A 24,177-nucleotide genomic window follows, 5' to 3' on the forward strand; every position below is an offset into this window, starting at 1 on the left:
GTTTTCCTCCAAGCCATCATCATTTATTTTTCATGAAAAACCTGCGTTAGCTCCGTATTTATTCCTCATGAATCACTATGTAGTCGATTCGTTTTTAGTTGATAGCGCATTACGAAATTACTTCAGTGACAGAATCTTGCACCATCAGTAATTAGGGTCAATCAACATTTCCAATTGAAACTATGAGTAAGTTCACACATTTATTACGCGGTCACAAGCATTGCTAAGTTGCAAATTCGAAAGGGAGTTTGTTCTAGAGGAGTAGTCCCACGATAAGCATGGAAAAATAGGCACATTTTTCCATTTTTAATTCTGTCCCATTCACCACAGGTTTAAAGGGAATTAAACCAAGCCAGGATCTTGCATAACTCGTAAGCGGGATTTTCGAACTTCATTAGGAATCAAAAATTTGTAAATATCAAAATTTTCTCATCTGGAAAACAAGGGACAGACAATATTATAGAAACCTCAATTATACTCACCTCAAACGAAACAAAATGTTTAGATTATTTCAATGCGTTATGAAGTCTATGCTGCAAAACAGAGGAGCACCACCCAGGAAAACTATTCTAAACACGGGATGACATTTATCTGAAATTTATTCATACACTAGCTACTCCTAAGGAGGAATTTATGGGCAGCATTTGTAAGCAGTTACGAGGGTGTATGGTAATAAGCTTTATTTTTAGCATGCAGAACGACAGGGTGTGGTCCAGGGAGAGTAAGACAAAGAATGCATCGGTAGGTACGCTTTAATATACAAATGAGCCCTAGAGATATAAACAGTAATGAGAGCGTTAGTACAGTCTCACATTAACATACACTTGTACATCGAGTAAACAATTGTCAGGCATATCAAAGAAGTTTTTAGGGCTTGTGGAAGTGCTGATGCAGCCAAGACTAAAATGAGAGCATTATTGAAAGCGAACCAGGCCACTTCTTCCGGAATGCTACGCAAATAAAGCTCTTGTTCTCACTTGCAAAACCAAAAAAGACGATTTTCGTTTAAAATTTTCAATTAAACTGTCTGAAGGAGCGCTAAAGTGAACAAGAGGGAAAAAGATGCGATATATAAAGGTCAAGTTTAGTACAATGATAACTAATAAGTAGAATATGTTAACTTTGAATGGATGATGGAACGAGATTGAAATGGTACTGAGTATGTGTAAATTACTCGGGTTTAAGCACCTCACGATAATTAAACGAGTCGACCTAGCTTTTCCAACGATAATACTCATTGTTTCCTCCTCTCGAAGGGATGAGTGAGTAAAAGAAACGTTCACACTAGCACTCAACAGTTGGCAAGTCAGGTTAATACTGCAGTTGTCATCCTCCATCAACACAATCCAGCCACTCAGGTTCACAAACGAAGATCAATTCCTAGCTGACAAATGGGTGATAGTATTGATTGATAGCAGTCAAAAGTTACAAGATTACGGTCAGAAGAATGTATAAGTTGTATCAATTAGTGTAAAACATAAGCACTTTCTAAGGTGAATTATAATGATTTAAGGGATATCGAGGATGTCATTAAATTTGAGTAGTAAAAAATCAAGTGTTAGCTGAGGTATCAAAACGATGGTTACGTATTTATTTTGCTGTACTACCATAGTAATGAGCGATGAAAAACTACACCAATATCAAATGTCTCGCTTATATGAAAGAAGAAGAAAATATTAGAATAGAGAAAGACACATTAAAGCGCTGAATCCACTATGCGGAGATGTTAGATTATACACATAAGAGGCACACTATCGTGAGGAATTCAAGCACGTGCAGGCTATACATTACATGTCACCAAGATGTATAACACAGGACCAAGCTCAACACTCAATTTTCAAACCTGCACAAAATCTAGAGAGAATTATTGCCACAAACCAACAATCACACGCCACGAAAATTTGTTAGTGTTTTGACAAAAACGTAAAACGAAACCTAAAGAGCTGTGATGGCGCAACATGATTAGGAGGCAGTATCTGCCTGCCTGGCGTATGCAGCAAGGCGCGAGCTTTGAAAGGTTTGAGCGAACGCTAAGTTTATTATAATACACAAGAGATAATATCAAAATAAGAAAAATACGCTAAGTAGAAGCTAAGGAGTAACACACACAATCACAACTATACCTCTCCAGTAAAAAGAGTTTCACTAAAGTACCTACAAAAGCAGCGACTTGACAACTATGATCAAGAAGGTATAGTGCGTATCCAAACACTTCAATTTGGTGTCGCCTAGCAAAAGGCAACACTAAGTTGCTAACATAAAGTTGTGTCGCTCACATATACTTAACGAATAAGACTCGCCAAGAACAGGACCAACCAATGGTGTGTAGCCTGTACTGCAGCCTGCATGCCATTGACACTCATACACATCAAGGACAAAAGTTGGTACGTAATGCTCTTCTAAAGGTACGCAAAAATAGACAGGATGAAGTCACGATGCACCAAACACAACACGTGCATCCAGAATACCTATACAAACGAACTTCAGCATTTCACTACCTAATAAATCACAACTTCGCAATAGCATAATCAGAAAATAGTACTAGATTACCGATGATATCAAGAGCCCAACAGGAATTTATTACACATATTTTAATAAGCAACCATACTAGCTAAGTTGTTCAAAATAGTACAAAAAATATGTCCTACGATCATTCTACAAAAGGCTGCTGAGAGTGTGCAGGTAAGGAATACTAGGCGAGACTGCAGATGTCAACTCGACACAACCAGTCTTCTGGTGATCGTTATGACGGACAGTGGCGGGAAAAGTTACACGCCACTCGCATAGAAAAGTCCAAAGAGAGAGAAAATGTCACAGTCCCAGCAAGCGCGATTCAAGCTTTGTCATAGCAATTAACATTTACACATACCTTACTATGGATGGAATCAGAAGTGGGGCATTAAATCAATGCACACCACCAAGCAACGACACTTCAACGCGTGCCCGGGGTACCAAATGGCAAGGATAACTTCTTTGAAGGTGGCAAGAAAAACAGTAGTGAAAGACGCGCGCTTCGCAAGCCGGGGTTGACCATGTTGTCTTATGCAGGGAAGTACATAAAAAATAGTTCCAAGAACAACCTGCAGCACTAGAGATACGAAGGACATGGCACGCAAAGCCCTCTCATATGGTTGAAGTTGATGTTACAGTGCGGGTCGCATAAATTTCCGCGGAGCCTATATATGAGAGGGAGAAGTTTCATGACAATTTATTGTACTCTATTCCATCGTATAGAGGTGAACCATAGGCTATACTTGCAGCAGAGTTTTTAGTCGAGGGCAGATTGATGAAGTTTGCTCACAGGAAGTAAATTCTTCGAGTCGTAATCCAGCTTGAACTTGTGCAGAAAAACTTTCGTGTTCACAGTAGGCATAAGCTCCACGCAAGAAGACAGTTGAATCGAGTTACCCTGGAGTATCAGTTGAAGTTTGCATCCGCCTTTGTGCAGACACGAGTATAAATCTACCAAAACAACTAAGTAAAGCCAACTTTGAGACGCAGGAAAAACACCGCCTTCGAATCCAGCTTGCAGCCTCCATGAGGAACGTCTAAAATGACGGAACTCCGCGAAGTTAAGCCAAGAAGTAATCTGGTGTGCTTTTTTCACAAAACAGTTCAAGTTTGATACATTCAGACGATGTCAATAATAAAGATGATTCTAAGTAATTTGTATTTATACATTACTCGTGATTACTGTATGGAAATAAGGCAAATTTTCATTGAAACATCTTATGGAGAAATGTTTTAAAAATCCTCCTGCGAATCAAATGATCCAAGAATGCACAATGAACCATGCAGAGTTAGAAAGAGAAAATTGGTGCCATAGCGGAATAAAGTTGCATGAAACTCACAATTTGTGGACACAACAAATCTTGTGCAGAGGGAAGAGATATATTTTCAAAAATTTGTGTAATGATCGGAGAATAAGCATTTTTTTCAGGTCTCGGGAAAGTTTATTATTTTTGTTACAGGAACTGGTCTACTTACATTATTCGTAGGAGCAAATACAAAAGAACCGCCACGGCGTCGTAACTGCAGACTGAATGGCTGACTTACAGCATTTGTTAAAAGGTGAGTTAGACTTTATGGAATATTATAATTCAATAGCTTCTAAAATTATCGGAATGAGAGATACTTTGCGTTAAATTTTGACAAATTTTATATTGGATTGATAAGTGCATGATCAATTGAACAGCATATAGACCTAGGACGGTTGAAGAAAATATTTCACAAGTTAGGTAAAGATTGATTGGGTGCAATGGAGGCGAAGCTGCACTCGTGGCATGGAATGAGTGCTAATTAAGACGGCGTTGCGATCAGAGGAGGCGTTTAGTCGTCATCTACTAACACAGACGTAGATAGGCACATGGTCTTACAAAACATACAAGGAATAACAGCCTCGAAACTCCTTGACACAATATATACGACACAAATAGCGCGAAATTTATACCAAGCAGCAATCCTCAAGTCCTCAAAGTATTCTCGTCTTTACGTTCAAATGTTACACATAGATCTTTTGAACATGAACATGAGCGGCAGGGTGCACCCTTTTGAATACAAAAGTACACGACAAATTCAGAATACGGAAACCAACACTTGGACAGCGAACAAAGAAATCAGCATATTGGAAGCTGGAACTGAAAGCGTAGCAAGTGCGACTTCAATTTTGCACCGAAGTTACATTCTAACCTAATGATTAGATAATTTGGTATTAATAAAAACCAAGGAAAATTCAAGGAGTTTCGAGCCGCACAGTTAGAAGCTTAGGTGAAACACTTCCAGCAAGACGTTTCTAGTCTAATGTAGAGAAGATTTTTCTACACACAAATGATCATCCATAAGACAAGAGTAAGAAGACCAAAAGGCATGACAAAGAAAGTTTCAAAAGTCTAGTGCATGGCAGAAGCGGTTCGTATCTAATATCCATACTAAGGTAAGAAGAGGCGTAGAGAACTCTAGCGTATGGGAGTGTTTGAAAGTATTTCTTGAAGGCTATAGCATATAAGCGGACACACAATAGAGAGATAAACTCGATAAACTCCAATAGAGTTAGTTTATAAGGAGGACAAGGAGGAGGTGGACTAAGAATTGAATGGATGACATCAAACAACATTATATCGCTAGTCTAGAGTTAAGAGCACTACAAGTATTTGGTGTGGGCCTTCGGGCGCGAAGACTTGGTTCGATCCTAAACTTCTTAAAATTAGAATTGTATTATTGTAGCTAGGGATATAGCAATCGCAGTGCAGCAGAGCGCGCTAAAAAATGCATCACTCACAGAGGTTTGAGCACGATCAGAACAGTAACGCTAGGGTTCTAAGAGGTAGAAATACAACACTGCTGCACTCAACACGACAGCGCGAGCAATGCACTTGGGATGTGCCGCTCCAGCTGTGTTCAGAACGCGGTATTCTCACGCTACACCCACGAAAAAGCTTTTTTTTATCATTTTCTTGTTAGATTGAAGACAGGAGTGTGAAACAACGCCTCAATGATCACCACTATCACCATGATCATCACTAAAATGATCGGTATCAATTCAGGGTACAAGAGGAAGACATAAAATGGCTCAAGCACAGACACAACTACAGCCCATGCATGCAAGACTTCACCTCAGTGACGCTCAAGTAATTCAATTATAAAGACTTCATCTCAATCTCTGGAGCTGCACTGGCCAATCCACAACTTTTGAGCTTGCCTCCAAATGATGTTAAGAGTTCAATCTACAAGTTTGTTCAATTCAGTAAATTTAAACGCTTTATGATGAAAAAGCATTGCGCAGTCTTGTGTAGTGTACATTACCATGTCAAATCACATAAAGGCAGTTAGTTACATGCGAGATCAAGAAAGAAAAGCGAATGTGTGCAGTCCATAACAACACAAATGCACTTCACATACAAATAGTTAAGACGAACTCAGCCATTAAAGAGAACTGGAAATTTCTCGGTCGTAATTGCCAGCTTTTGATTTGTGCAAGATGACTTACTAACACTTTGTCGACAAGAGAGCAAGAGAATTGTGGAATTTGGATGATATGCAGCAGAGTGGTAGCAGCCAAAAGGTTTCACGACAATGAAATATAGGAACCGATTCCAGTACCAAGTTAGGGTCGGGAGTTATTTTCCAAACATTTAATTGGATGAACCTCATGCACGGGGACAAAACGCCGTTCATTAAGCTGGAAGATCACGGCAAACATTAATCAACATCCATAGAACAATTCAAAATTTACATGCGCGCAAAATTTGGGATTCAAGTTGGGTATGGTTGATGGGAGCGAGCAGGGACGTAAGGCGTCGTGTAATAACACAAGCGTGGAGGCGGCCCTCGCTCTTCATAAGTCAACAAATGCTGGACGGAAACTATCGTCGCTGCATGCAACCCTGACAAAGAAATATAGTAATCCTCATAAGTTTACACAACAGAGAATAGGTGGCGTGTTTCAATCCAGTCTGGGGTGTAAGTTCTTAACCGAGCTGCGTGGCGCTTTTCGTCTGCACTCTCAAGTAAAAGATAAAAAAAATGATCAAAATCAGGAAAGGTAGGATTTAGCCTTTATCATCTGAAATGGGAGAAAAATTCTAGGCTATACTAGAAGTTACACAACCAGTCCTGTTATACGCAATAGAAGAAAAAGATCGAGGCGAGTTTCATTCTTTCAAGTGATTCAACACTTGAGAATAATAATTCACATTAAAATTTGAAGAAGATGGTGGCTCAATTATCGTTGCGACTTAAACATTTTCTTTGAATGTTCCACTAATACTGATCTACCATACTGTTCTGCACGATACTGTACTGGGAAAGCCAAGGTATCATTATACTGTTCTACTCTTGGTGAGCGTAACATTGAATGCCAACCAACTAGAAGTGGAGAGAGCAAGCATGACTGAGCTTAGTCTATTTTGATTGGTAGTGATGAACTGGGGGTAAATATCACACAATTTGCATGGTACGCTCCGCTGAGCATGATACCGACACACACAGTAGCAGCCATCAACGCTTTAAAACACACGGATACGATGCGCATTAACGTACACCCACGAAAACGTCAAATTGATGCGCCATGTTCCTTCACATCATGCGTATGTTACAGCTCCAACTAACGTCATATCACACGGTGAGAGGCGATCTTGATACGAATGCCCCAGTAAAATGTCAAGCAAAAAACTCATCCATGGAAGAAAATATCGATAAAATCTAGCGTCTAACAGGGTAGAATTAAAGCATTGGTGAAGGCTGAATGATTAATGGATGAAGACAATCGAGGTTATAGTGTGAAGAAAAACGACTAAGCACAATAATTAGCAAGGAATGCCGAGTAACGTCCCATAAACGCACGGGTGTAATAGGCAAGGAATGGTTCAAAACGCTGCGCCAGAGACGTAATAAGAAATACCTAAGACATGGAGAAGATCGCTTCAAAACTACTCACTCGTAACATGCGGAAAACTTAATTTGCGAACTACTTGCTGGCTGAAACGCGCCAACAATCTAGTATACCGTGCCACCATCAAAACTATTATTCTACAAGTGTTATTATTGTGTTTAGGACATATAAGCAAGCATCAAAATAGACCTCAACCAACAACAACGAAATACTTTGAGAAAGTCGTCATTAAAGCTAATTAATAGAACCAAAACAAAGTTAATGTAAAATCCAACAATATTATTTCTTTTTGTAAATTACAGTACCTAAAGAGACATCCCATCACAACAAAGTTATTTGTAAAAAAAAGTCATGAGGCAAGTCCACACTTGACTAAAACAAGAACAACAATCCCTTTAAAGTTCACTTTTTGCACGAATATTTGCTAAGAAGTCTAATTAAAATGTCGTTCCTTGCAGCACAAAACCAAAAGCTGCTCACAAGGCAGCAACAGCACAAAGCAGCCAAATAAACGTAGGTACTAATAATTCACACGTAAATTGAAACAAACCTTTACCACACATAGCAGATGAGTCACAATAAAAGCTTGCTAAGAGCCATAACCCGTATGAACATTTTTGGTACAACTTAGAAAAAGTGTAGAGATGAACGGCAAGATCGATCCAAGCCAATGCTAATGAGCACGATGTAGCCGCAAGCATTTCCTTTGTAAGAACTAATTACCGTGCACGAACTAATACAGAAATGTAATTTAAAGTTAAAGAGTCCGTAAAAATGAAATAAATACAAACCCTAACATAATTACAGAAATAAAACAGTCATTCTTAGAAACTATAGCAATTGATTCGTATACAGCAGGCTGCATTAAGAGCGGTAGAAAATCAGACTTGAATGACTGGTGAGAAACTGTCAGAAATTATAAAAGAATAGCGAAGCACTGCTTCCTTTTAAAACGCAAAGTACAAATTCGCCAAGTCAAGAGAGAACAAAGTGATACAAGAATGAAAGCCGTTTAGTTTACCGGGTCCATAAAGAAAACAGAATGCAACTGTAACCTAGAGAGACAACACGAACTATCCGTTGCCAACACAGGAATAAGAGTAACAATAGTAGTAATAATGACGATAATATTGAGCATGCAAAGCCAAAAACTGGGCAGTTAAACTACCACATATTAATGTGCAGCGCTGACGCCATATGGAATGAAGGGGTAAAATCCTAGGGATTATAGAACAAAACCACAAATATTAAGAGCAATAACCACGACGAGCAACGAACTTACAAGCAAAGCTTTATAAATTCGAAATAAGAATGATTAAAGACAAACTTTCGTTACATGAAGTAAACACTAACAAACACACCACAAAACTATTAGTTAACTTGTGAAAATGCTAGCAAAAACTAGCAGCAAAAATCATCTAAGAATGCAGACACATCGCCAAACCAACAAGGATGAACCAGGAACGAGAAGTGGAAGCGCTAGTAATAAGTGTGAAGCAATCACGCGAGGATCTCATGTCCAGGCAAGTACCAAGGGTGTTGATTTTGGGAAAGTGTCGAGTGTTCAGCGAGGATCTTGCAGCGGAAACGACGCCTAAAAATTGGTTATTAATCAATCAATGATATATCAAACAACGATAATTGTGATGAAAAAATCGCTGTCATATATTTGACGAACCTGAATTGAGTAAATTTGCACAACGTCATCCAGAAACTAAAGGCCAAAATCACAAAATCAGAAACTCGTAAGGCCAAAAATCACTGGTATTTCAGTACTGAATAATCTGTCAGAAAAGATTTATCGAGTTAGGCGAACGGATGCACGACTCAAACTATAATCTCTTGGTGAGAGTAAGAATTGAAGTGCGGGCAAGCGAGGCAGCAAGACGCGGACGAGACGGCGGCCGGTTCATCGAATAATTGAACAAGCGCAACGTGACGCGCAAGATCCAAACTCAATGCAATGTCTAACATTTCCTAGATGGGTGTAAATTAAACTAAAAGATATAATGAAAGAGATTTAAATGTCATGAATAAAATAAGATTTCAACTGTCGATAAATATTCGAGTGCTAACATCCACTCAAAACGAACGCAAACCAGCCAATATTATTCTAAAACCAGGAAGTCAAACTGAACACTGAAAACCTCGTGAGAAGCAGCAAGACTATCTCGTCGCGAAGAGTGGCGTGTTCTACACCCAGAGATAAGCGGAATTATTCCTCAAAACATGTTGTGATGAAGCAAGGTGACCACAAAGACAGGATAAATTAGTTATTGAACAAAGCGCTACTCCGAAGAAGTTCCTTCTTTCAAGTATTCACTTGCGTCGCCGCGGCAGATGGGACACGTGCGGTTACTCTGCGGGAGGAAAGATTATTTCAGATTTTCTGGCATTGTGCGAATTGCGGAGAAATTGCGAGGCAACTCACATGGAACAGTAAGAATATGGAAAAAAATATAAAGCATTTCAGTTGTTGAAGTTTATTGTACTTCTGCGGCAACTATAACTATTTAATTATTTAATAAAGTTTTTAACACAAGCTCTTCCCAGATAAGGGTAACTTCATGATAATGACACGAGTTGATCATAATCTATTTGGTTTGTACGATGGAATCAAGAAATCAAAATGAAATTTTTCACAGAACAATGGCTTTACTTAAGCAAGTCCAAAGGGAAAAGATATTACTATATACAGGACATTCAACACGTGAATTTTCTCTAAGGAACTATGACAAATATACCTTGAGCCACTTGTCGACACACTTGGAATGGAATTTATCATATCCAAAGAGCTAAGACCAAGATGCTCACCTTGAGCCACTTGTCGACACACTTGGAATATACGGTAATTCATCATATCCAAGGAACTAAGATCAAGATGCTCACCTTGAGCCACTTGTCGACACACTTGGAATGGAATTCATCATATCCAAGGAACTAAGACCAATATGCTCACCTTGAGCCACTTGTCGACACACTTGGAATGGAATTCATCATATCCAAGGAACTAAGACCAAGATGCTCACCTTGAGCCACTTGTCGACACACTTGGAATGGAATTCGTGCAAGCAAGGCAAGACGCGCAGCATCTGGCGCACTTCGAAGTCGCACATGCACACGACGCACGTCGTCTGCTTGGTGTCGCATTTCTCTCCGGTGTACCTGCAAAACCGCGACTGTAAGTTCCAAACGTACCTAGTTGTACAAATGTGTTGTCCTGAAAATTTTATATCCTATCCTACCTAACGTTTTACATTCAATCTCAGGCATATATATGTATATATATATATATATAACTGACTATGATGATAACTGTCCTCAAAGTAAAAAGATTCGTCTCGAATAACCTTAAATTCAGATGCAGAAACACGACACGATACCTTTTATAACATTGCATCACGAGCCAGTAGAGAGAGTACAACAACACCGCAGATATTGCAGAACAGTACTATAACATTAGGAAATGGGCTGACATTTGGTCCTGGCACGATATCTGGTTGCCACACAGTACCTGTATGAAGGGAGCTAGTCGCCACACAGTACCTGTATGAAGGGAGCTGGTCGCCACACAGTACCTGTATGAAGGGAACGGGTCACCACACAGTACCTGTATGAAGGGAGCTGGTCGTCGCACAGTACCTGTATGAAGGGAGCTGGTCGCCACACAGTACCTGTATGAAGAAAGCTTGTCGCCACACAGTACCTGTATGAAGGGAGCTGGTCGCCACACAGTACCTGTGTGAAGAAAGCTTGTCGCCACACAGTACCTGTATGAAGGGAGCTGGTCGCCACACAGTACCTGTATGAACGGAGCTGCTCGCCACACAGTACCTGTATGAAGGGAGCTGGTCGATGGCATGGCGCATGAGGCCTCGTGGCTTAGCGTCTCCCAGACGCTCGGCGAGGTGCAGCAGAGCTTCGTAGTTCTCAGGGTCCTGCACCTCGGCTGACACTTGCTCCACGGCGCTCAGGGTGTGCAGGGCTGTCGGCTGACTCAACATCGCTCTGCTCAACGTCAATATTTTGTAAGTATAAAGCATCAACGATTATTCTGAATATTTTCTGCAACTTGAAGAAGGATCATAAAACACCATCCAATACTAAGCTTCCAATTCATCAAGGACACAAACGATGGTAAATGGATATGAGAATTGGACGAACGAAGCATCATATGTTCAAAGGAGCCTTGCGATGTCCACAGTAAACACATTTCACAGCAAAAGCATAGAATGACTGCTAGAATGATTTTCTAAAATAAATATGCCTCCTTGAATAGGAGGCATATTCCACTGTAGAAAAATCTTAGCAGCAGAAAGCAATATTTATAAGATATAAGTTATTATTTGCCAGGAATAAATTTGTGTCGGAGGGACGACTTATTTTGGTTTGCGTGACTCACAAGAAGTGCAGGAGGATCCCGGGGTAGGAGGCCGTGGCTGCAGCCACCGCTGCTGAGGCCTGTGCGGGACCGAGGGGACCGAGGGGAGGGCCCTGAGGGGGGCCTTGAGGGGCGTGACCTGCTGGCTGGGGAGGAAGGGGAACTCCACCCATGCCACCTCCTGCAAAGTAAATAATACGTTATCGTTGCGCTCAACGGTCCAACAGTGAATGATTCAACAGCGAACGATTCAACAGTGAATGATTCAACAGTGAATGATTCAACAGTGAATGATTCAACAGCGAACGATTCAACAGCGAATGATTCAACAGTGAATGATTCAACAGTGAATGATTCAACAGTGAATGATTCAACAGTGAATGATTCAACAGTGAATGATTCAACAGTGAATGATTCAACGGTGAATGATTCAACAGCGAACGATTCAACAGTGAATGATTCAACAGTGAATGATTCAACAGTGAATGATTCAACAGTGAATGATTCAACAGGTCCAGCAGTGAACTGTCACATGTGCAGACAGTCGATCACCAACACGATGTTCACACTAGGGCAAAAGCAGGCAGAAGTGAATGGAAGAACGAAATCTTACCTTAAAACAACTGTTATCTGACGCAGCACCCATAACTAGAGCTTATATATTCACAGTTCTGTACAGCTCGACTTTATGTTATGTTATTACAACATTGCATTGTTAAAACCCATCAGGCAACGGAAGGCGTGTACAATGAAAATTTTAAGATTTCAACAAGCCTTTAATTGGGAACTAAATTATGGCACACGGAAAATATAAGACTACGCAGTAAAGAACAGAAATATATCTAGCCCACCACTCACCCGGCACGGCACCCGCCTAGCCCAACACTCACCCGGCACGGCACCCGCGGCCGCGACGACGGCAGCGGCGGCGGTCCGCCACCCGCCGCCCGCTCTCCTGGTGGCGGCGTTGAGACCTCCTCGCTGCGCCCCCCACCGTATTAATTCAGGAACTGTATTAATACAGACACCGTATTAATTCAGGAACTGTATTAATACAGACACCGTATTAATTCAGGAACTGTATTAATTCAGGCACCGTATTAATTCAGGCACCATATTAATTCAGGCACCGTATTAATTCAGGCACCATATTAATTCAGGCACCGTATTAATTCAGGCACCGTATTAACACAGTGATACTCCAGATATGATCTAGCAATGAGACGAGATCTCTGGTACTATGACAGATTAGATCATGGCGACGGTATAAAAATATTCATGGTAAGATGGTGAATGGTATTATACTAGTAAATCAAGGACTATTAGGAAGTCCTTTTGACAATCACAGAACGCTGCTTCCACTAGTACAGCTTCATACTGAGTTACTTTTACACTACCCCCCTTATCCCCACTATACATTTACCAACAGTATCCTCCCTTTTTTTTAGACAAAAGTCATATTTTCAATGTTTTTAACCTATTAAATTCCAACTATTATGCAAAAAAAAAAAATAAAAATACTATCTTCACCTTACAATAGATTTACCAGTTATTTTTCACTTCACGTTAATGTTCCTACCATTAATTGTTTACAAAAATCTATAATTTAATTTTGTTCCATCTTAAACTGATGATTATCAAAGCATGGACTAACAATTTCCTTGAGCTGGTCCTGATTCTTATAGGTACGAATTTAAACAAGGATTTACTGGCACTTCCAACGACCATAGGAAAGAAAGGAAGACCTAAATGATATTAATAACATTATTTTCAACAAGTAAATTTATTTCGGATTTGAATAACTCCAATTATGATAAGCAAATGACACCGACGCAAACTTTAATTTAGTTCCTTTATTGCGCCAACGTTCCTCCAAAGCACTGACCATTAGTGAAGGTTATAATACTTCGTATTCCGTCTAAAATATCACCAACAAGAAAAAAAGTATAATATCAGATATAGGAATAAGCGAGACAACATACAAGATGTTGAACGCGGAGAAAAATGTGAAAGGCACTCGTTGCTTTGTCACGGATCTGTACATTTCCTCTCTGCGTCCACACTATTGTTCAAAATTTCATTAATTTCAGTCACAATCCAATAATTGGTTATAAGTATCTGGATTAGCATGAAAAATATTGAAATTTGTTTTCGTTCAACAATGGAGTACTAATAGTCAAGCCGCTTAATGAAAGAACCCGAAATAAATCAGTGCAGCCTGTCTGAGACTCACGGAGCTACAGGGAGACTCTTAAGAAACTCAGCTTGGTTGGCGCAGAAGAAAACAAGAGTCTCCGACGTATAAACAATAACTCTATCTATCAATTAACCTCATAAAAATTCAGGGCTAATATTAAAAATATAAAAATGTATATGATACTTAAAATAAATTATGCACAAATATCCACGCTGATTTGTAGGGGCTTTAAAGGATCAAGAAATTTTCCTCCACTTAAAGCTTCACTAAATGAAACACACTTGCATTCATTAATGAAACTAAGGATTAAATCAATTCAAATTAAATTAAATAAATCAATGAACTCATACGCATATTTGTCGCAAGGAAACGAAAGGTAACCGCCACTCACATGCGAGTGGTGAAGGGCGTGGAGTGGAGGCGGGAGAGGTGGGAAAGGCGTGACGAGTGCAGCCTGGTGGTGGTGTGGTGGCGGTGGTGGTGGCGGTTGGTGTTGTGGATGGTGAGGATGATGATGATGGTGGTGATGTGGAGGAGGATGATGAGACGCCGAGCCGGTGACAGATGGTGGAGGAGGCAGCTGGTGTGACTGCAGGGGAGGGGGGGCTGAGGGCGCCAGCTGGGGCATCTGAGCAGCGATGGCACCGGGCATCTGAGGCGCCAGCTGCCCGAAGATGGGGGGTGCGTGGGAGGGTGGGGGCGGCAGCAGGTGGTGGTGAGGTCCAGCTGAAGCAGCTGGGTGATGAGGAGCTACGAGTGGCGGGCCAAAACATCCCGCGGCCATCTGTGGGGGATTATTAAGGCAGCTTATGTCCCAGCACTGATGATAACCGAGGACATTAAGCGGGGACACCATCCCAACAACTCCCTTAAAACGCCACTGGGCGTCAGAAGTAAATGATTATACTCCAGACTTTTAAATTTCTTTGTCTTTGACATCAAGGAATAAAATGTGCAGAAAAAAAGTTCATACGCTACGAAAGGCGTATGAAAGGCGTATCTTTGAAATTAGGACGAGTCCGCTAGCCCAAAATGCGACTGTCTCAACTGCAACGGGAATTATTGGCTGACTTTAGGCAACGCAACTCAAATATTGAATGGGATAAGCGTCTGAGATCTTTCATTTAAATGTACATGTTTAATTTCAAGCGATGACGTGAAACCGAAAAACGTTTGCAACTTGTAAATTGACATGAGAACTTTGACTTCACAGTAACAGCTGAGGCTGAACATGTTTCTCTCCGCTAATTACAAATAGCGAGTCTCACATGGGAAAATTTAGACGCTCGTATCAATTTCTGTTTATAATGAGCCGTGGAACCTTAAGGAGGAAGGCCCATTGCAACCAATGAAGCTAAGCAGAAGGCTAGCTTCATTGAACCTTAAAATGCTAACTTCGTCTAACCAATTGCTAAAATTGGGGGTTAAGTTGTTAAAGTTAAAGCCCACCCCCCGGCTGTATGCATTCGACAATAAACAGATGTAATAGAAATTATTCAGTAATTTGTCCTGACGCGAAGAGAACATGAAGCAGCTGACAACTTTATGTGAAGTAAAAAAAATAACACACGATATAATTTAATGTTTACCTGGTACTGGTGCTGCATCGAAGGATGCGAGCAGAAGAGCGAGTGCAAGTTACACCGATGGTGTTGTTGCTGTTGTTGCTGGTGGTTGTGGTGATGGTGGTGGTGGTGCAGTGCGTTGTAGGTGGCAGCAGCACCGGCAGCCGCCGCTGCTACAGCAGCACCAGAGTTCAACTGCAATAACAATAAAATCAACATCTCCAATTTAAGAGGTCATATCCTATTTACATAAATAGCCGCAAATTACTCAAAAAAGTTCAATTCAGTAGCCCGCAACAATCGGTCCGCGAGATTACATCGAGCAGCGGACACTCGCGTTGACGTCCCCGTGGGTTTACGTCAATTAAAATTTCTTTGTCAAAGAATTTTGGGGAGCCAAATCGAGGGAACTAGCCGTAAGTGGTAGAAATTTCAAAAATTAATTTTGGCATGGGCTTTCTTTCTTCAAACCGAATCATAATGTAGAAGCCAATTAATTCGGTCTACGTGCACCGGCATAATCTTGGCGTTACCGCTAAGTCCTGGCACGATATTTTATACCTTCAGTGCACCTAATGCAACACTCCAGAGGAAGTAAATGCTCTACAGGCAAGGACGACAATCACGGAAGCAATCTCGGGACTAACCTCATTGGCTAACGAAAGAATTTACTGAGGAGAAAAACAGAAGCTGTTGCAGGGCTGCAGCATTTCTGAAGAAACACTCGCAGCCTCTCTTACAACAGAAGTATTACTAGGCTGTGTAATACTTCTGTATCTTGTGTAATACAGAAGTATTATACAAAATCAAGTCTTCCAGTATAAAAATGTAATGAAAATGCTGTTATTTTGTAAATAAATATAAATTCTTGAAGACAAAGTCTACCAACACAGAGTATCAAAGATGTTCGACATTTAGCAGAGGCCATGTACACAAATTGTTCAAAGCTGTGAAATTTGAATCAGTAGTTTTGAGACTACTCTCGCACTACCTTCTGTTGTATTTAGCATCTGAAGATAGCTGAACTTAATGCCTTTCTTCACTAATAGAAAAAATATTCAATTATTGCTATAAAAGATGCTAGCTTTATTCTAACAGATCTTATTTAAGAAAGGAGATCTTGGCAGTTGAGCAGCCTTTTAAGCAACAGTCGTTTTATTGACATGAATTCAAGCTTATGTTTGTACACTAATTCCCCCTGCACGTTAATTTCAAGCGTGGATGTAACTCACCTTCGGTTCAAGAGGTGGAAAAGAAGCAAATAAATTTATTTAATATCAATTTACCTCGGTAATTATAGTTGAAATCAAATTAAATATGGTCGCATCATAACGTAAGTAGTAAGTCCAGTTAAATATTATAATAGATAAGGAGACTTTTTAATGCCTTGCACGCTTACCTGATGCTGCTGATGATGTTGTTGCTGCTGTTGATGTTGGTGCTGTTGCTGCTGGTGTTGTTGTTGCTGTTGGTGCTGCTGGTGTTGCTGCTGCTGCTGCTGGTGTTGTTGCTGTTGTTGTTGATGGTGGTGGTGGTGATGAGGTTGTTGTTGTTGGTGGTGATGATGGTGATGATGATGGTGGTGGGGGAAGAAGGGGGACAGGCCAATTCCAACGCTGCTGAGGCTCGACATGTTTAGAGTGATAGGCACCTGAAAACAAAAACAACATTTAGCTCGGCTTCCCAATGAACTCGCTCTTGGGCACAGATCCAATATTTATACCTCAGCTACAAAACCTTCATTAAAAGTTTAGAACTGAACAGTTTTGAAGCCTGGACATGTAGACTAGAGTATAAACTAAAAAAGTGTCCAACTTTAGTTCAGCGCACTACAAGGAACATGTAGAAAACATCTGTCCAGCTCCAAGAACTAGTGAGTTTACGCGTACACATACGTACTACACAACATCTCGTGTATCACAGATCGTTACACGTCAAAGGCCAGCCTAACGCCTCAGCTTAATAGAAAAAATTACAACTTGTAGTCTATAAAATAAGTCAATAGAACAATAGATTTGACATTAATAGTATTCTGAACACACTTTATTTGCAGACCAGATTTCAGTCCAAATTAGGGCCTAGAAGGAGCCGGTGCAACATCAGCGTCAAAATAACGGGAACGCGAGTTGAGACCTCGGCTTTAAAACGGCACCCAACCACCCTTAGGCAAACGTACGGCAGGGCGCGCTCGTTGTGACGCTCAGGCAGTGGCATGATGATTCTCACATCTAACTCGTGATTAATTATCAATCTCAATAATTGCTAAAACCTTTGTATGCTGACGAAAATCCTGAGGTTTTGATAGCAAAATCGAGTAGTAACAGAATGAGCCTATGCTTGTGTCCGGGCGGAATGAGCCTATGAATCTATTTTAGGTTTACAAATAAACCGGAAAAAACATTTCATTGATAAAATATTATCGAAAATTTTAGTGCAACTAAAATTTGCGGTGCCGAGGTTAAATCAGAAATGACGAGAGGCAAGCATTGGTGAATTTAAACCTGACTATTGAACATTTGCTATTCGTTAGCCACAGTCTCACGTTTGTATTCATTTCTTTCACCGACATGAAGCGTCCCAATAGCTATTTATTAATAAAAATCATCTATAAAATTTGGTGAAAGAGTTCGAACAATTTGGAACTGCACTCAAAAGCCGCGATGACCCATAAAACAAACAAAATTAAAGCATGGTGTGAAATCGTTAGCGACAAGAAATTAAGATTACTCGAGTTAAAATGAGTAAAGTTGACAAAAGCCGCGATGAGCCATAAAATAAACAAAATTAAAGCATCGCGTGAAATCGATAGCGAAGAGAAATTAAGATTCCTAGAGTTAAAATGATTAAAGTTGAGGTGTCGCGGGCGGCAGTGCGGGCGTCAAGACGAGGGGCGAGGAACAAGTAGCGGCCGCTATAGTTGGCGTGAGCACATCGTGTGGAAACTGTCGCTGGCGACGAACTTAATTCAAGCAAATACTCATTCATCCTGTCGAAACTTAGTCTTCGCTGTGTTTTTTATAGTTGATTAGAGCGCATATTAGGAATAAAATTATCGTTAGAAGACATGTTGTCTTCTTTAATAATATAAGGTATAAAATTACACTCAAACCTAATATATGAAAGTAGGACTGCGAAAAGAATCGTACTCGAAATAAGGGAATTCATTGAAGCAGTATGGCAGAGAGATAAGCATAAAAATGTCTTCAATGAAATGCAGATAAATTAGCTCTTCTTAGACCAGGTTAAAGCATTTGATCCGTTAGAACACAAGCCGAATCCTTATCATTTTCCGAGGTTGCTTTTCTCATTGTGTGTTAGAAAAAATATTAAAGCAACCAATAAAGTCTAATTTAATTCGAGAAAACCTCTCGAAGGACTTGTCAGTCCAACTGAGGTGAACCCGACTATATTGCCCCACTAACTATGACAGGTAGAAAGCAAGACAACATGCTTTCAAGAATTAAATGTAATAATTGCGAATGCAATTCTGGAGCAAGTCTAAGTTTTAATGTGAATTAGAGGAAAAAATCTTTTTCCTTAACATTCTTTGGACTAAGAAATAGAAATGGACTAAGAAATAGAAATAAATATACACCTTGGCATCACCCGATGAATGTTTGATATCACAATTTCAAATTTCCACCGGATATTACAAATACTCCGATCGTTAATTGTAATTTTCTAGTTAATACTATAGATGCTACATGCGTTGATGACAAGCTTCACTTGATACTGCAAACGATGCCTAATTTGATGAGAAGACTTCACTTGTGTAGACTTCTCATCAAATTGTGTAGACTTCTCATCAAATTGTGTAGACTTCTCATCAAATTGTGTAGACTTCTCATCAAATTGTGTAGACTTCTCATCATGATGCATAATGAGTAATCTACAACAACGGCAATCCTGCATCAGGGGAAAAGCCACGCCGTCACATGAGCGCGTTCACGCAGCGCTGCCTGAGGGAAGAAGGTTCAAGTTCATGCGATGGCAATGAACGAGCTCTTGGTTTCTAAAAAATATTACTAAACATTGGAAGTTTGTTCTAAGTACCTCCTCCTCCCATTACTTCCCTCGTTGTCCATGTATTCCCACCTTTTTTCACATGTCTATAATTTTTCTTATCACGTTGACTCCGAAGTGGTACATATGCGTACCACGAAGTGTAATTCTCCAAGAGGTGGTTGACTGGTGGTACATAATTCAGGGTTGTCAAATGGCCTAAAAAACGGCCAAGTCTGCGAACATAAAAGGCCAACATGTCATATAACTCAATTTATACCAGTGTAATTGTAGGTTCCGATGTGAAAATTCCATTTCCGTTTTATTTAAATTTAATTACGAAGTACCCCCTATCTTATATTTTAGCCGGGCAACGCAATTGAAAAAACTAAATCGAGGAATTTGTCCGGAAAATGACTGTCTGACAACTTTGTTTCATAATAATATTTCAAATGAAATAATAGTACGAGATGAAGCAATCGGTCAACGTGTTAAATCTCGTTTTGCCAGCTATTACATTTCCTAATAATTGTGACGCCCGTTCCAGCTCTTACCCTCCTCTTTCTCACCATTTCTCCCACAGCGCTTTATTTATCCTGGCGTGCGTCGCGCTGCTGTTTGCCATCTCACATAAAGAACTTCCTCGGCGCCCACAGCGGCTCGCCAGCCTGCCAGACCAGCAGCTACTAATAGCGTCCACGCAAGTTTCCTAATGCTCATGTACATCGACAGCAACTAAATCAATAACATGATGAAAAATACGTAAAGACCTGCTTTAGAATTATAATCAATTTTTTTCCCGACTGAATTCACAGTTCTGAGTGTTATAAAAGTGGCTCTGGAATCAACATATAACACTCGTAGGAAATTTTGGCTAAATATATTAGGCTCTGGTATACCACCGCTAAAGCGTGCGTGCCCACGCGAGCGAGGCGCCTGAACAGGGGAGTGAGGGAGCGGTGACTCATGAGGTCAACGAATAATAAGAACATCAAATGCAATATCAAGCATAAAAAAACTTTATGCTCAAAATTTGTTCATGTTGGTTATTTGCAACACTAGAAAAATTTTCATCGAATTTCAAATCGAGAGAATTACAAGTTCAAATATTAAATCATTAGGCTACATAGGAGCGCAAAGGGAATCCTTTCGAGTAATGCGTAGGAGGTTAGCCTAGGGTGGCAAGCCGTAGCCTAATGTTCTCCCCAGCACGGATAAGATTTCATTCGCCATAAAAACGCCAAAAATATTCGCCATAAAAACGCCAATAATATTCGCCATAAAAACGCTAAAAATATTCGCCATAAAAACGCTAAAAATATTCGCCATAAAAACGCTAAAAATATTCGCCATAAAAATGCTAAAAATATTCGCCATAAAAACGTTAAAAATATTCGCCATAAAAACGCTAAAATAGGTATCCTGGCTACGACCCGAGCGCAGTAGTAGCTAATAAGAGAGGCTGCGTAGTGCGTATGATGCCAGTTGGAGGAGGGGAAACCCAGAGTGACTCAGAGAGCTGGGCAGTGAGGGCGAGGCGCAGCACTCACTGGCCAGCTCTCTGGTCACGATTCATTCCAGCTTCGCTGAAGCTATGCCAGGAAACCCTACGGGGCGCAGCGTCAGGCAACGTTAACATAATATCCCAGGGAAAATTGTACAACGTTTCTCACAAAAACTTTAACGATTTCTTAATATCTTTACTTTAAATCGAAACAATTAAATTATCTTTTTTCACAATGAGTGTTTTAATAAAATTGTGTTTAACAATGTTTTTATGCTTTTGAATTTGTAAGTTTGCTTTATTTCTAAGTAACAAAATAAGGAAGAAAACAAAAAACGTTCCATTAAACATATACCTATATGGTTTTTCTGCCCCTTTCCGTAAATCGATTAGTGTGAAATGGGTTTCCAACCAATTTTCAAAAATTATATATAGACGAATAGAAACAGTTTCTAACACTACAAAAGCAAATTGGGCAAATTTAAGACAGAATCAATTAAAAGTTAGGGACATTTTCGTGGGACATTCTGTATAGCTTCACGTATCGCAAGCAAGCAAACTGAAGGTTTAAATGTGTAATATTTAACGAAGACAATTGAGAAACAAGCATTTTCGACATCATTGAAGTGAAAAAAAGCAACGCCCGGCTGAAGCCATGACCCCATGAAGCCATGATCGTCGAAAGTCATTTCTGTATCTGTAGTAATGTACCTATATCTTTTCAGAAATTTGTACTTGCTAATACAAATCTCATCAAACTGCATTGCGAAAACCATGTGGTAATTCAATATAAATATTGGTAGAATTATAAATACAGACATCAATCGATGTCATCTCAAGCATATAGTTGCTATAAAGCAACAACCAATACAGCTCTTGAGCACACACACAACTCATGTACCACAGTACCAAATCATAGTACATACACCACATAAATATACACAAGAACAATTATAACGCCTATGGTTGCTCAGAACTTACAGCCCTTAGAATGGCACAATTTTGCATGTTCAAGCGCCGTATGCGAAGTGTGCCGTCACATGTGCTGTAGAGCTCCCACGTCCTCAGAGGCAGGTCGTTACAAAGACCCGGCAAATCTGTGTTCTGGGTCGGAATCGTCGCCTGATTTTCATATATCATTTCGCCGTCTTAGCGTGATAACTTGCTAAAGACAGAACAATTTTCTTAGATAAGCCCACCAATCAACAACGACAAATCAGAAAATATACGATCAATTCGGTAGTAAGAATCACCTAATAACCTTTAAATTATATTAACTCTGTTGTAGATTTTCTAAACCCTTTTCAGATTCTATATTCCATTTTATTTTACAGAAATATTCGATCAATGAAGCACAATCTGATCGCGATGCCATAACCTCAAGAACAAACTTATACATAATCATAACAAACATAACATAACCTTATAACAAAAAAGCATCTGACATATAAAAACACTCCCATTTCAGTTACAACCCTGCAGCTTTGGAACTCACGTTACCCTATCGTCTTACTTAATTGGAGCTTCTTTTACGATTGCATTGCGAAAAGAACCACAGCACTAGGTCCAGGTGAAAGAGCAACTCAAGGCTCCAGAGCACCCAAAAACATGCCTTGTGTTTTTTAACTCTAATGATCGACTCGTCTAATATTCTAATCGCTCAGAATAACACGCCACAAAGAAAAACCTCTAGAGAATCAAAGCAAAATTCACCATTGATCGCATGTCAAAGAGAGAAATAATCGAATTTCACGAACATTGATGCAGAAAAAATTAGTTGGAGCCCACGTGCAGAGGCTGAGATCGCAATCGCCTGATCTTCAGCAATGGTTCTTCGAATTGATTAGAATTCATTTTAACGGAACACTGTTGATTTGGTGCAAATCCTACCAGTGTGACTATTGTGGCACATACGATTGAACACTAAAGTTCATTTTCCAGGCGGTTTAACGGTTTAGTTCATTAGCCTGACCTCAATTCTACATGCTGACTAAAATTTCTTCCACTGCAAGAAAATGATTCTAATAAATTTTCAAGACGAGCATAAATGTAGCAGCAGTTCTGAGCCACAGCACACAGCGTGCTGTCAAGTTCTATTCAAAACTACCGTCCATTCACTAGCCCCCAATATTGCGCAAATAATTCCCACAGGAGCGACAGGCAGCGTCTCTACAGAAGAAGCGAGCATGGGGGCACCAGCATTGCTGAGAGGGAGCAATAGTTCTGCACTCCGGTCCCTCCCTTAGCAGGGGACGTTGCGAAACATCGCCCGAGTTCTACAATAAACACTGAATCATAGGAACACGTCACTGGTGCCCAACAAGAAACACTGAACTTTCTGAACTCGGCACCCGAGCTCAACAATACGCACCCAACTTTTGGAAGACGGCCCCATGCATCAAAATGAAAGCTGAGCTTCAGCAACAAGGCCTCAAAGATCTATCTTTATCATTAAACTTCAGAAACACAGCACCCGATATAATATACATTGAATATAAACATTCAATGAATATAAACATAAAATTCATTCATTCAATTTTATGACTTTTCATTTAATACAAACATAATAAACATTGAACTAAAGGAACACTGCACCAAATTTCTACATATAAAGTCAGCAGAAACACATCACCAGGGTGATATACGCCATTAATACCGAAGGAACAGGATGCTCGAGCTCTACAATGAACATTGTACGTGATACTTCTAAAAACAACACTTGACCCTAGCCTAAACACATCATTAAATCAACAACGAATAAATAGCGAAATTTTCAAATGCGGAATCGAAAGATTAGCACGGCACAAACCACTGAATATAAATCCACAAACGTTTCCACGTGTTATTTCGGCGAGTGGAAGACGTGCACAGCACACGCAAGTTTAAACATGAATGGTTGGTTCCAGTCTGACCAGATATGAGGCCTAACTTTATGATACAAGAGGAAACGTTCTGTCTTACATTTACGAGGCTAACATCCGTAATAGTAGTTCTACAACACCGAATATTTTCTTATGCAACATATCCTCCTTCGATGTTGCATTTTTTAATGTACTAATTTTTAAAAAATAACCTACATTCTTTGTTACAAGTTTCCTACTGCGAATAAAGTCTATGTTATTGGTGCATCGCAACAGC

General features: G+C 40.0%; 1 protein-coding gene across 1 annotated transcript in view; it reads right to left on the bottom strand.

Moving 5' to 3' along the window:
* Window positions 1–734: 734 nt before the first annotated feature.
* Window positions 735–24,177, bottom strand: part of LOC108670659 (RING finger protein 44) — a 48,186-nt gene continuing 24,743 nt past the window's right edge. Inside the window, exons 2-10 of the mRNA XM_047882881.1 lie at window positions 16,933–16,959; window positions 15,558–15,728; window positions 14,360–14,752; window positions 14,005–14,008; window positions 12,662–12,781; window positions 11,793–11,952; window positions 11,225–11,398; window positions 10,420–10,555; window positions 735–9,750 (exon numbers count right to left, since the gene is read on the bottom strand). Of these exons, the coding sequence (XP_047738837.1) occupies window positions 9,679–9,750; window positions 10,420–10,555; window positions 11,225–11,398; window positions 11,793–11,952; window positions 12,662–12,781; window positions 14,005–14,008; window positions 14,360–14,752; window positions 15,558–15,728; window positions 16,933–16,959 (1,257 nt within the window). The 3' untranslated portion in view covers window positions 735–9,678. The remainder of the gene's footprint in view (window positions 9,751–10,419; window positions 10,556–11,224; window positions 11,399–11,792; window positions 11,953–12,661; window positions 12,782–14,004; window positions 14,009–14,359; window positions 14,753–15,557; window positions 15,729–16,932; window positions 16,960–24,177) is intronic.

This window comes from Hyalella azteca, unplaced genomic scaffold (genome assembly GCF_000764305.2).
Source record: "Hyalella azteca isolate HAZT.00-mixed unplaced genomic scaffold, Hazt_2.0.2 contig11532, whole genome shotgun sequence".
In the NCBI taxonomy this organism is placed as follows: domain Eukaryota; kingdom Metazoa; phylum Arthropoda; class Malacostraca; order Amphipoda; family Hyalellidae; genus Hyalella; species Hyalella azteca.